The sequence below is a fragment of the Fusarium tjaetaba genome (assembly GCF_013396195.1).
Source record: "Fusarium tjaetaba strain NRRL 66243 chromosome Unknown NRRL66243_c0000023, whole genome shotgun sequence".
NCBI lineage: Eukaryota > Fungi > Ascomycota > Sordariomycetes > Hypocreales > Nectriaceae > Fusarium > Fusarium tjaetaba.
In genome coordinates, this window is record NW_023501219.1 from 24,793 (window position 1) to 36,787 (window position 11,995).

The 11,995-nt window shown below is 47.5% G+C and overlaps 5 protein-coding genes across 5 annotated transcripts; 1 reads left to right on the plus strand and 4 right to left on the minus strand.

Moving 5' to 3' along the window:
- Positions 1 to 423: 423 nt before the first annotated feature.
- Positions 424 to 1,083, minus strand: FTJAE_1049 (uncharacterized protein; the record flags this gene model as incomplete). Its single annotated transcript, XM_037343337.1, has 1 exon — positions 424 to 1,083. One exon carries the CDS (start codon positions 1,081 to 1,083, stop codon positions 424 to 426), a length of 660 nt encoding a protein of 219 aa, XP_037211734.1.
- A 758-nt stretch (positions 1,084 to 1,841) lies between these two features.
- FTJAE_1050 (uncharacterized protein) lies at positions 1,842 to 3,670 on the plus strand (the record flags this gene model as incomplete). The annotated part of the gene is made up of 2 exons (XM_037343349.1): positions 1,842 to 3,416; positions 3,623 to 3,670. 2 exons carry the CDS (start codon positions 1,842 to 1,844, stop codon positions 3,668 to 3,670), a joined length of 1,623 nt encoding a protein of 540 aa, XP_037211735.1.
- Positions 3,671 to 4,358: 688 nt separating this feature from the next.
- FTJAE_1051 (endo-1 4-beta-xylanase B) lies at positions 4,359 to 5,143 on the minus strand (the record flags this gene model as incomplete). The annotated part of the gene is made up of 2 exons (XM_037343360.1): positions 4,359 to 5,049; positions 5,106 to 5,143. The coding sequence occupies 2 exons, from the start codon at positions 5,141 to 5,143 to the stop codon at positions 4,359 to 4,361; spliced, it is 729 nt and encodes a 242-aa protein (XP_037211736.1).
- Positions 5,144 to 5,776: 633 nt separating this feature from the next.
- FTJAE_1052 (2-amino-3-carboxymuconate-6-semialdehyde decarboxylase) lies at positions 5,777 to 6,951 on the minus strand (the record flags this gene model as incomplete). Its single annotated transcript, XM_037343371.1, has 2 exons — positions 5,777 to 6,721; positions 6,775 to 6,951. 2 exons carry the CDS (start codon positions 6,949 to 6,951, stop codon positions 5,777 to 5,779), a joined length of 1,122 nt encoding a protein of 373 aa, XP_037211737.1.
- A 1,219-nt stretch (positions 6,952 to 8,170) lies between these two features.
- FTJAE_1053 (uncharacterized protein) lies at positions 8,171 to 9,340 on the minus strand (the record flags this gene model as incomplete). The annotated part of the gene is made up of 1 exon (XM_037343381.1): positions 8,171 to 9,340. One exon carries the CDS (start codon positions 9,338 to 9,340, stop codon positions 8,171 to 8,173), a length of 1,170 nt encoding a protein of 389 aa, XP_037211738.1.
- Between the last annotated feature and the right edge of the window lie 2,655 nt (positions 9,341 to 11,995).

The window sequence follows — 11,995 nt, forward strand, 5'->3', positions numbered from 1 at the left end:
GGTCGTATGTGATAGAGGGTTGTGTTATTTTGGTTCATATCCTTGTGCTACGGGCCAAGGATAAAGTCGCTGACTTGCCTGTGTCCTGGGAGCCAACAGAAACGAAACTTGGCTGAGCTCCTCTGAAGGTGCCAGCCCATGTTATCTAGTCAAGTGGTAGCGCACAAGCACGCTCGACTCGGATATGACTGCTCGCGAGCCTTTTGTTACAAGAAAGAACATGCAGTAGATCAAGTCAACCTCATGTTTCTACCTCCAGTTCTATGAGAATTATCGCTGGCTTTCTAATAAGCCTTTAGCGCCTGAACCCCCCAAGAGCTACAGCTTTGGCCTTTGGATCGTCCCAAACTCGAATCTTGTGGCTTGATGTCAATGACCCTTCGATACCTAGCCGTCCCTAAAGTCCTTGTAATACCCCCGTTATTAATCATCGCATTCAAAACAGGCCGCCAGATCGAAGAAATAAGGACCGAGGTAGAAGGAAGGCGGATTCACCTGGGCCTGGTTGCCCGAGTACAGGTCGCAGCTAGTTCCATATGTGGCGAAGGACTTGCAACGACAGTCGCTAGCACAGGCGTCGGCGCAAGCTGCCTGATCAGCTACAGTGGGTGACCCGATATGCCAAGACTCGTCGATATCCCATGTTGCGACCTGGAATGGAATTGTACAGGCGCCGCTCTTGCCGACGACATGGGTGCAAGCGACTGTACATCCAGCCTCAGTGGTCGTCGTTGCCGCTGCCGTGGTGGTTTCTGCCGATGTTGTCGACTCAAAGACAGTGGTTGACTGCTCCTCCGTGGTGGATAGGGCTGTAGTGGTTGATAGAGCCTCGGTGGTATCGGCGTCGGCAGTCGAGAGTGTCTCAGTGCTGGATAAAACGCCCCTTGTAGTCTGTGTCTCAGTCGGTGACAGTACTTCTGATGTTGACAGTACCCCAGTAGTTGAATGTGTCTCCTCGCTGGAGTATGCACCCGAGAAAGACACGATAGATGACGATGCCAGCGATGGCTTGCAGGGCCCAGCATAAACGCCAGCCACAGCCAACGCCGTAGCAATCAACACGTTCAAAGATCGCAGAGCCATTGTGCATAAGAATAACGTGAATGAACCAGAGTGACACGCTGCCCAAACGCCACTTCTTGTATTCCGGCCAGGGGCTGTTTTCTTTGACAGCTGGTAATTTCCTCAGTTCGGAGCCCATCTCGAATGAGGCTAGTGTTCTGCGTCTGAATGCCTCTAAAAGGTCAAGATACGAGCCTTGGGTTCAGTAGTTTCTTCTAGCTCAGGTTAAGACGTGGTGTTTAACAGCCTAAGATAACGGCTAACCTGTGACAGTCGAACGCTAAGAGCAGCCAGCCGAACCGCGTTATCGGTAATGTTTGCGGGAGAGTAGAATACGAATCTGATTGTTGTCAGAGTGAGCGTGAACAGGACCCTACATGTACGACAATTTCCTAAAGGGTGACAGTGTAAAAGGGTATTCTTACGATCTTGAGAAACTTGAGTCGATTGATCTCATGAATATCTTCAGTCACCGACACCACAGAAAACAGGGACGCGTTACAGAATATTGTATACAGGGCAATAACTTCGCTGCCCCAAAGATCCCGTTATATAGTGTTCGACGAGAAACCCTAGATGCAACTTGTCGAGCTGCTTACTGGGAACTGCCAAAACTAGCCAATCACCATGTTATGTCGGATTGCCGATGCGTCACTGTGTAACTGTTTGCCTTGTTTGCTGAAGATGTGCAGCTTGTAAACCCCGCGTCTCACATTGGCTTTCCCAAATGTCTTTCGCTGTCTCCAGGAAACTTGGCACCACGAACTCACAGACGCAGTATGGAAGGCGAACGACTTCTTGAAAAGCTATGGCGCGAGCCTACAGAAGAAAATCTCCATTGCTTGCAGTGCCAGAAGTCGTTCAAAGGGAGTCCTCTTATTCGTACATTTCGCATTGAGCAGGCAGGCTCGCGTCGCCCAGGTTCAAGCGCCGTCGTTTCTACGCCCCGAGGCGATATTATCCTCTTCGACCGACACATGGACTGTGTAGTCAGCTTAAAGATTCTCTTCTCAGCAGTCTCCCATGTCTGGGATCCCAACATCTCAAAAGCACAGCAACAACAAAAAACAGTGCCAGAGACGCCAGAAGCAGCCCGCCGTGTTCTAGACATCTCGGCTAGGATTTACAATGGAATCGAAAGACTGGGGTATGACGCCAGGGAGCTTTGGCTGGACTACATCAGCGTGCCCCAATGGTCCGACGCTTTGAGGAGTAATATCCTCCCCACCATGGATAAGCTCTTTAGCACAGCTGAGACAACAATCCTGTACTTTGATGATGTAACTCCGAATGTGATAAATGAGCTCTACAAAGACGAGCGGACTCCAGAACGCCTCAGCTCAGTCATATCAGTCTGCAACTCCAAGTACTTCAAGCGCGTCTGGACCGCCATGGAATTCATCAGAAGCGAGCGTGTCAGAATGATGATCAGCAACTATACTTACTTTCCCGACCTCGACGACCCTGCATTCCTTGGCCAGATCTTCAAGGCCTGGAAAGATGAGGTTCGACAACATGAAAAGGTGCACGATCTCGAAAGAAAGGTCCAGATGGGCAAGAATCAAGTCCCATGGAGTCTCGGTACACTCAGGCAGGCAAAGTTACTGAAGAGGATGAACTTTGCCATGGCAAATGCTCTGCTCTGCAAGAGAGGATGTAGAGACCGAATGGACTTCCTACATGCATTGAGAGGAATAGTTCGTGCAAGATCCTTCAAATCAAACAATTCTGATTTTAAGACGGAGTACTATCGAATTGCGTGGGAATGTCTCAAAGTGGGAGACTACTCTCCGCTGTTGATAACCCCTTTTATGGGAGCTATCGAAAGACGAGGTCCTGGCCACTGGTCTGAATTTGGCTACTGTGATGTTTTCACTTGGCAGTTGGGACAGGAAGTGAGTCCACCAATATTGGGCAAATACACAACTTTGAACGATTCGGAGCAACGTGTTACTCTTCATGTGAAAGACATTGGAACAGTTTCCATAATCGGCAGACCAGAGCGGGGGTCGATGATACAGGCCTTCTCGTCTGCTGCGAAGCTCGCTTTGGAGATTGATGGACCAGATGTCAAAGATTTTATTGCAGCTCTGGGGAGAACCCATACCGGGAGTGCATCAACCACCATGGAAATCCTGCAGGGGAAGAACGAAGTGGATCGTCTACAGAGAGTTCTGAACAAGCTCTACAACAGCCCAGAAGTTTCCACCTGGCCATTGGATGGCAAAGACAACATCAAATGGCTCGCAGACGTGCTATCATTCTCCAAACTCAGGCCTGGCGATGATCAAACTGTGCTGGGAGACAATGCAGCCAGATACGGGACCATCCACTGCAGACCGTATGATTACACCGTTAGTATCACTTGTGCAGGGTGTGATAGGATATTCGCACACAAGGTCGGGAGTTTCGTCTTGCCAACAGAGTTACGAAACGCGAGGGCTTATCGTATCCCTGGTCTCAAGTATTTATGCTCTGAGAAGGACGGTTTAGGAATTTTGGTTCAGGGGGACAAGATCGTTGGAAGAATGATTTGGGCCACGCCTGCTTGTGAATGTAGGAAGACAGAGGTGGTAACCGTGAGGATGCCAGAGTTTTTCTTGCCTAGCTCATTTTCGATCAACTAGCTATGAATAAAAGTTCAACTGTGAGAACGGGCAGATAGCGAGAGAAAAGGTATTCTAAGCTAGCATGGAACGTACAAATTTGTGACTAGATTTACTAATGTCTTGATGTATAATATTTGACTTAGAGCAAGATACCATAAACTCATCTGAAAGCCTACTAATGTAAAACCAAAGGTTAGCAGTTGGTTGAGTGCTTGAATCAGTATAGAGAACTTGGTGACTTTTATGACCTGCGTCAGACCTCTGAGAAGCTTGCAAAGCTTCTATGCCGTATAATAAGTATCTTCATGACGTTGACACCTTTTATAGGCCTGGCGAGCTGCAAAAGGAGCTCTGGTGGCGCAGCCCCTGACGTTGCCAGAGGTTTTGCATAGAGTTCTGAATGAGCATGAAGCCGACATCGGGGTTACACAAGCCGCTCCAGAAACTAGGAAAGAGAGATGCAAGGCTGGGAACGAGTTGAGAACAGATATGAAGCTCCTTTAAATCTTTCGTATGTGTCCTTCTTATTGTGTATGTTACAGCTTAGACTATCTTAGGATGATGCTTAGGATGAGGATACCCTAAGTTTAGAATATGGATAGGGCTATTTTAGTTTATGCAAATCCGCCAGACGGAACTTCGTGTCGGCGTGACTTGATCAAGTCCTCGTACTAACTGAGACAACACTTAGATCGAGTATTTGAGAAATCTTTCCAGCTCCGGTCTCCAGTCTCGCACGGGATCATCAACGCCCAGACCAATACCGTGTTTACCGTCAGGCAATACCACCACCTGCACCTTTCGACCATGCTTAGCCATAGCATTTGCATAAAGATATGTGTTCTGAACCGGGACGAGTTCATCATTAGAAGTATGGAAGAGGAACGTCGGCGGGGTCTTGTCTGAAACCCTATTCTGCACGGATAGACTTTCGATCTGTTTGCGGGTTGGGTTGTTTCCGAGCAAGTTATATCGTGAGTTCTCGTGGGTGTAGTCGTCCTCCATGGTGATAACCGGGTAGCTCAGAATACCAAAGTCGAGCTTTGCCTTCGGGTTCGTGAGTGTTGTTCCTGCGAGATGACCGCCTGCCGAGAAGCCCATGACACCCAATTTCTTGGTTCCAGGACTTTGCTTTCGAATGAGGTCGATAGCAGCCAGGGCTTCGTCCATAGGTGTCGGATACAGTGGCGGCGTTTTGATGCTGGCCGTTGTGTAGTTGAGAACCCATGCGTCGATACCAAGCGTGCTGAGGTACTCTGCCGGACCAAAGCCTTCGTAGCTAATAGACATCACACTGTAGCCACCACCCGGGCATACCAGAACACCAACGCCTGTTGAGTTTGCGGCCAGAAAGGCCGTGAGTTGCTTGGGGTCTAACCTAAGTTCAGTGTTAGCACCAATGGCCTAAGATCTAAACTTGGGAATTGAACTGACTTCATGCTGATATTTGCGGAATGAATCTGGTCTGACATGATAAAAGGCCCTTCCCAAGGAGTTACTGGCATATAAATACGTAAGTTCAATTTACCCGGATCAGCAGATTCCACCAGCATTAAGCCCAGATGCTATGGATGAATTCTGGAGAAACCGGCGGGGAAGCTTAAAACGTTACTTCGGACTGTCTTGACCCGATGGCATGGGTCGCAAGCTCATCTTTTCTGGGTATCAATGCCGAAGCTTCAGGGAATCTGGGGTAGTGTCCACCAATAAGAATGATGAGTTGGCGGGAAAAGGATGATCTCCCGGATGAATTACATGGCTATGAATCACCACCAGCCATGTATCCTTCGTCCACAACGCCTATTCTATGCATAAGACCATCACTAAAGAATTGAGAGGCCAGGAAATAAGAAAACCAAAGTTTTAGAAGAGAATGCCAAAATAAACTCGGCAAGGCATCCCTTAAGCTTAGGCTAAATGACCCAAACATTTTCATCACTTAAGGTCAAGGTCTTGGGTTTTCTTGCCTCTCCCAGAAAAGACACCTGAGCGAAGAGAGTATTATAAGGATTTGAGAATAATACATAAATACTACATATTGGACCGGCGTTGCCGCTGTATGGACTCACCACCAGGCGAAGTCTTTGTGGAGCGGGGACTCGCATTTAGCCGAACAGACCTCGAGCATTAGTCGCTCGAATGGCGTTCGCCTTTCGAGGATCCGAAAATACCTCTTCGACATCTTTATCGAAAGCAGCAGCATACTTCGCTGCTTCTGACATGGGCGTGAAGACAGTGTCAGATCCCCAGACGATTCTGGTGTAATCAACCCATCGAAGCAGTGCAGGAATAGCAAAGTTGACAGGCCAGGGTCCGGCAAGGTCAAAATAGAAGTTCTTTGCGAGGGTTTGCTTCATAGAAGCCTCTGTCAAGTTGAGACCAGGGTAAAGGGCACTGTAGGTGACAATGCGGTCCAGGGTTGGGATCAGACCACCTCCAGCATGGGACATGATCCACCTGAGGTTGGGGAATTTGGTCGGCATCGATGTGTAGAATAAATCGGCAAAGGTGCGCGCGGTCTCGAAAGGGAAGTCCAAGGTAGGAGCGGCGAACTGTCGGACGGCGACTGGCCGGTTGAGGGCCTGCCATTGTTGTTGCGAGATTGTGGGAGCAGCCTTGTCAATGTCGAACCGCATCTTGTTGAACTGAGTGCATGGGGTCGTAGGGTGCTCAAAGATAGTGACGTTGAGCTCATTGAGCGCGTCGTAGATAGGCTCAAGGTCGCGATCACCAAGGTACAGCCCGTAATAGTTGGACATCATGACGATTCCATCTGGCTTAGGGTTGAGCTGCTTGAAGAGGTAGTCAATCTCTTTCAAGGAAGCATTGATGTCAGGCAGTGGAAGTGACGCAAAAAAGCCGAACTGCTTGGGATATTTGGCCTTAACCTGAGATCCATACTGGTTGACACGGCGGGCCAACTTGATAGCTTTCTTCGTAGCATCCTTGGAGGGAACATTGAGGTAGACCCCAGGACTCGAGATGGACAAAATCGACTTCTCAATGTTGTTTTCCTTCATGAATTGCAGATGAGACTCGGCATCCCATTCCTACTGGTGTTAATATGCCTATCTCAGGAACTGGTTGTCAGTGCAGTACTCACGGGAGTAAAGGGCATGCCATCTGGGCCAGGTACATGCCCAGCCTCTTTCAAGGCCTTTGCATAGAAATCCGGAACAAAATGAGCATGAACATCGATCTTGGCTGACTTTTGGGGTGATGGTGTACTGCGGCATGCAGTGACTGCCAGAGAGAAACTAAAGAGTGACAAGAACTTCATACTGAGAACGTCAAGATAAAAACGAGTGTCAAAACGAGTGTGAAAGAGAGTGCTGCCGGGAAACGAGGGAAACCGTTAGCCCTGGGACCGTCACATTTATTTATGCACGTTCAACAATCTCGGGAGCCGAGAAAAGTGTAAACGTCTTTTCTAAGTGACAAAAAAGGGCAGGTCAAGAAAGAATAATTTAGTGTAGATTTAGTAGGCCATAGATTAGATATTTCTGGCACCCTGATTCAACGTCAGCTGTTTTCTTGGCTCTGGAGAGTGCCCATGGATCGAGTGGGAAGCTGGAAATTGGTATCGGCATCAGGGAAGTGACAGAATCCTACGTTCTAACCCGACGATTGTCGGACAAGGTTTCTCAGTATGTTCAGCCAGTTTTATTGGCTACATTTCGAGATCATAAGCACTAATGTTCCGTCAATGCGACTCTGTCTTTGAAACAGGGCGATGCTTGGACTGTGCCCTCAAATTACAGTGGACTTCAGAGGATTTTCGCATCGTTTGGTTCTTATCTTAGCGGTCTGTCCTTATCTAAACGATCAACCCCGGTCTCCCCAGCCTTAGGGGGCAGGCTGAGCAAGGTTGAAAACTTGTGACCTTGGTCTTAAGGGATAAAATTAGTAGGTGAATTTCTATAATCATAAGACTTTCCACTGATCAAGTTCTACATCTAACCCGGGGCTCGATGTTCTCCTACTCCTCTAGAACCGATTAAAGGTCATTACGGAATCGGGAGGGTAAGACATATAAAACCTCCCTAACTCTGATGTCCAGTGCAACGATTCGATAGGTAGTCTAAATGTTCCAGAAAACGGACCCAAGTACAAAACAAGATAACCTCTTCCAGAACATCTTATAGAAAAACGATGTGGATAATGATAAAGCTCCCCATAGGAGTCGCTGACCCCTTGGCTCTAGCGCCTTATTTCCCTGCCATCAATGCCACGGTACCATTGAGACGGGACTACGTTATAGCATGATGCCCAAGCGTAAAGAATGAAAGTCCACGTCCTCATTTGCTCCACCGAACTCTCCATAACTCTTGAAAACAAGAACGATGGCGCAGTTTAAAGCAACCTCCTCAGCGGCCGAACAAGGCCCTAGTGCGATTGTCCCTTGTCCTCTTGACGACCTAGGCGAAGTACCCCAGCTAGCCCAGTTGTCTTATGTACATGCAAGTATGTATAGTACATTATTGTACAAATGAGGTGCATTATGGTGGACAGCAGTCAATATAGTACATGGTGGTAACCTGAAGATGCCACATGCGGGATCTGTCCCAGAAGCATCGCCCTCGGCTCCATGCCTCATGAGCTGTATCATCGTCAGGATAATACTCCGGCGTGAACCGTTCAAGGCCACACGCCAGTCTTCCATCAGGGTCTGGAATATGATTCTTGCCATCTTTGAAAAACCACATGAAGCTGTTGAGAATAAATGCTCGCAGTACACCGTCGGTGTACTCCTCCGCAATTCTCAAACAGACATAGCCCTGCAGGCACAGCAAAGCAATGTACCGCAGCTCCTCAGATTGAGTCCTGTTACGAAACCTTTCTACGGAGACAAGATCAGAAAGTCGAGGTTCTGTTGTTTGCCGTATTGTTTGCCGTAAGATTTCCAGCTCAAGTTGTTCCTCAACCTGGCGAATGAGTTTGCCATAGGATTGAAATATGAAGCAAAAGATGGATTGGCGAGAGCGCTTGATGCTGTCATTCTCGAGGTGCCCCACCAGATAAGACATTTCGTCATAGATGGGCAAAAGCATCCCGTCCTCTAAGTCCGTGTCATACAATATAAGCTTGTTGTAAGCGAGACAGTGGCGCGTGATTTCGAAGTCCAAAAAAGCCTCTTGTAGCCGCTCCAGCTCATTATCAGAAAGGTTTACACTTTGATAAGGCATAATATTCGGACGATTAATGCGGCGACCAATGTGGCGTGCGAGTTCCCTCCTGCAGTCTGTCTGTATCTTCTCCCAGGCATGCGCGGTGTAACTTGAGATAAACTGGTCCCTCTCCTTGTTCAGGCTGCTGAGTTCACAGAGTAGAGTGAGGCTGTACCAGTCCCTAGGTACTGAGATACCATGCATTTCTGCCTCAGAGACCTTTTGCATCGCTTCTGGAGGACTTAAGAGGACGACGTTGCGCATAGTAAGCCGGAGCCGACAAGCGAGAACGGCGTCTTCCAATAGCTCGTCAATTGGATACATGTCGTTGAGAACACTCAGGGCTGGGCCCAAGAGATTTTGGCGATGCTTCTGGAATAGATGGAAGGCTCTGGGATGGGAGTATGCGAGCGCCCTTATACTGATAGGGCACTCCAAACACTCCATAACCATGAGAAGTATCTCAGTAGGGAGACTACACAAAGTCGATGTGGAGTTCATGTTGATGGGTGAAGATGGCAAGCGTTACCGTATGTTAAGAGTGTGAGAAATAGCAAAAGTGAAGGGAATAAAGCATATTGTGGTGGTTATTTATAGGCTCCATGTTTTTATAAAGTTTAAGATAAAACCGTTTTTCTATTTTTGCTGCATCCCAAACTCAAGAGAATCAGGGATAGACAACAACTATAAGAATAGAGTTGGACGACCTAAACTATATTGAAGGGAGTTGCAATTTTTGAGCTGTTGCCTGGATATCTAAATATCATTAATGTTTACATAGACTTCAAAATATGCTAACATACGCTAACCTGCATACCCATAACGACCATTGGCCCTCCAGTTTATTGAACGTTATGTAACTGATTTCTTATGTAGCAAGGCGTATAAAGACTGCCATGAGCTGGCCATTTGGACCCAACAGCTTGAAGCTATTATCGCTCAAACGAGAAGCTTTCATGCCATTTACAGCCACGCTATTGCCCTTCCTCCAGGTCATTGGAACAGGCTGCCCCGTATTTGGAAGATTGAAGGGAAATGTCCAGCCGTATTTATCCTTTCCGCGGTATAGCATTTCTAGACCAAGTCACAAGCTTAAAGAATGTTCATTGCCTCAGTCCCATGCCCTACTTCAAGAATAGTGTAAACAGGAAGCCTCCTCCTCTCCTAAACGGCGATTTGCCTTTTATAGGCTACAATATACCCATCATGCTTTTCCCAAATAGCCAAGGTACTGAAAGCATAGGGATAGAGGCTTCTAAAGCTTTCTCTTTTATTGCAGTGCCTTGTAAGCTTTATTAGTTAAAAGACCTTATAATAAAGTGGTAATATAAGTAATACATAAAATCTTGCCGCTCTGTAGATCATTGGCGGCATCGGAACGTGGATACCCAGTGCTTACAAAATGGGCTAGATGCTGTCCGGAGACGACACTGCAACAACAATAACGACGAATCAATTGTCTCTGTTTACCGCCTTAACTTGTCAATCTAGAGCTACAATCGCATGCAGCTCTCCAGTGGATCGTGGAAGCGATCGCATTCATGGATGCGACAGTGCAGATCCGTAGGGCTGACTGCATAACAAAGCCACTAAATCTCGGTCACCTGGGCTTAAAAGTTCCGGGCCTTCTGTCAGTTGGGGGCCGTGATGTCACTGTCCGACAAACACAGTTGAAGTAGTGCTGAAATTCCCCCTTTTCAGGTGCCCAGCCTAGGGGAGGAAAGAAAACACAGAACGTCGATCCTAAGTGACAAAAAGGCTTAGGTAATATAATCTAAGCTTAGGATAGCTTTTAATAAGTTTATTTTAGCACCCTATACTAAGGTTCGCTGTTTTCTTGCCCCCCGAGGCCAGCCTGTAGATCCGTAACACAACAGGCATTATCAGCCACTCACCTTGACCCAACCATTGTGATAATTATCTGCAGTTGAAGTGAGGAAGATACATGGAAGAGTCAAGACAACCTTACAACTTAAGCATGATTTCATAGCGTCGATCTTGCGGAATATAAATTCCACAATTGACCCAGCATCTTTCTAGCAAAATACTACTGGCAAACATCCTTCAAATTAATTCCGACATATCTCACTATGGCTACCCATCAGTTCTTCTATCAGCATCCTGGCAACTCCTCAAGCCACTACGAAATGGCCCGCCGCCAGACATACGGCTTATTCCCGACGGAGACTGGCCGATAAACGATAGAAAGGGCTTATAATACTTGTTAAGCAAAGCCGCAATTGAAGAGTGACTTTGGAACGTAGTAAGAAGGGGACCTTCCGGCTTTGCCTCTTTAAAGTAAGGTATTTGAGGTTTACTAAGGAATCTGCTCTGGAAGAAGGTCCTTCCGGAGCCGTAGGCGACAGATTGGGTTGCCCTCCGCTTGAGGAGGCCAGCAGGGTCCCCGAAGGGTCGCCGAAGGCAAGAGCCGGCTACAGGCCTCCCTGGAGGGTAGTCATGAAAAATACCCTCTATGAAGATTGAAGAAAACCTCCTCTTTTAGTAGAAAATTCCCTCTTTTAGTACTGAAGATAGCTTTAAGAAGAGACCAAGCAAGAGGCCTAGCAAGAGGTAAAGGAAGAAGACCGCGAGGTCAAGCTAGGCGGAGGCATTTGCCTTGCCTAGGATGACAGCAGGTCAGCATCAGGTTCTTGTAAGACCCTCCAGGGCCTATATGAAGCTTATAAAAAGCTAATTGAGGAGTTTGACCGGCTGTTTGGCCCCCTATAAACAATGTCCATTCCAGAGCGAAGAGACCTTACTAGGGTCCTCTCCAGTGCTATTAGTATAATACCATAATCAAGCTGATGTTCTGGTTGGTGTTTTGAAATAATAAAATAAGTGCTCAAAGAGATACTTGAAAACCTTGCCAAGACCAAGACAATGGCGCCTTGGTTACTCTCCCATGAACGACGGCAATTTGAATCCAAGTATTGCTGTTATCTAGAAACCCGCGCTGCTCAGGTCAGGTAAGTCAGTCACCTCCAGTGTCAGGCAGGTATGTGATGCACTCAAGACTCAACAGCTGGTAGGCACTGCCTAACAGCACCTGCCAAACACGTCACAGGTCAACTTCCTGAATCACGCGCATGAAGCTCGCGTCTGAGGTTCTTCCCAAAACAACACCAGAAGGATTCTCTCAATTTTCTCTTTAGC